At 65.7% G+C, this 303-nt stretch overlaps 1 protein-coding gene across 1 annotated transcript in view; it reads right to left on the reverse strand.

Moving 5' to 3' along the window:
* PNPO (pyridoxamine 5'-phosphate oxidase) overlaps positions 1–299 on the reverse strand; it is a gene marked incomplete at its 5' end in the record, with an annotated part of 611 nt that extends 312 nt beyond the window's left edge. Inside the window, 2 exons of the mRNA XM_010292834.1 lie at positions 37–107; positions 207–299. Of these exons, the coding sequence (XP_010291136.1) occupies positions 37–107; positions 207–299 (164 nt within the window). The remainder of the gene's footprint in view (positions 1–36; positions 108–206) is intronic.
* Between the last annotated feature and the right edge of the window lie 4 nt (positions 300–303).

Below are 303 nucleotides of genomic sequence, written 5' to 3' on the forward strand. Positions count from 1 at the left end.
CGCGGCACCACCCTGCCTGCGTTCCCCATGACTCACCAGTACGCCGCCTTCGGCACCGTCGCATCCCTGTAGCGCTCCTCCAGCTCCGTGTTCTTCTTCCTTAAATACTGTGGGGAAGGGGAAGGTGGTGAAGGCGAGGGACCGGCGCAGTCCTGGGTCTCCCGGCCCCTCTGGGTGCTGCCGTGGGGAAAGGGACAGCTGCTCACCTCCCTGTCCGGAATGACGGTGCTCTGCCGGCTGACGACGGCCCCGATCTGGCTGCTCTTGGGGCGGGAGTGGAAGTACCTCTCCGATTCCTCCTCC

Source organism: Phaethon lepturus, unplaced genomic scaffold, assembly GCF_000687285.1.
Source record: "Phaethon lepturus isolate BGI_N335 unplaced genomic scaffold, ASM68728v1 scaffold23680, whole genome shotgun sequence".
In the NCBI taxonomy this organism is placed as follows: domain Eukaryota; kingdom Metazoa; phylum Chordata; class Aves; order Phaethontiformes; family Phaethontidae; genus Phaethon; species Phaethon lepturus.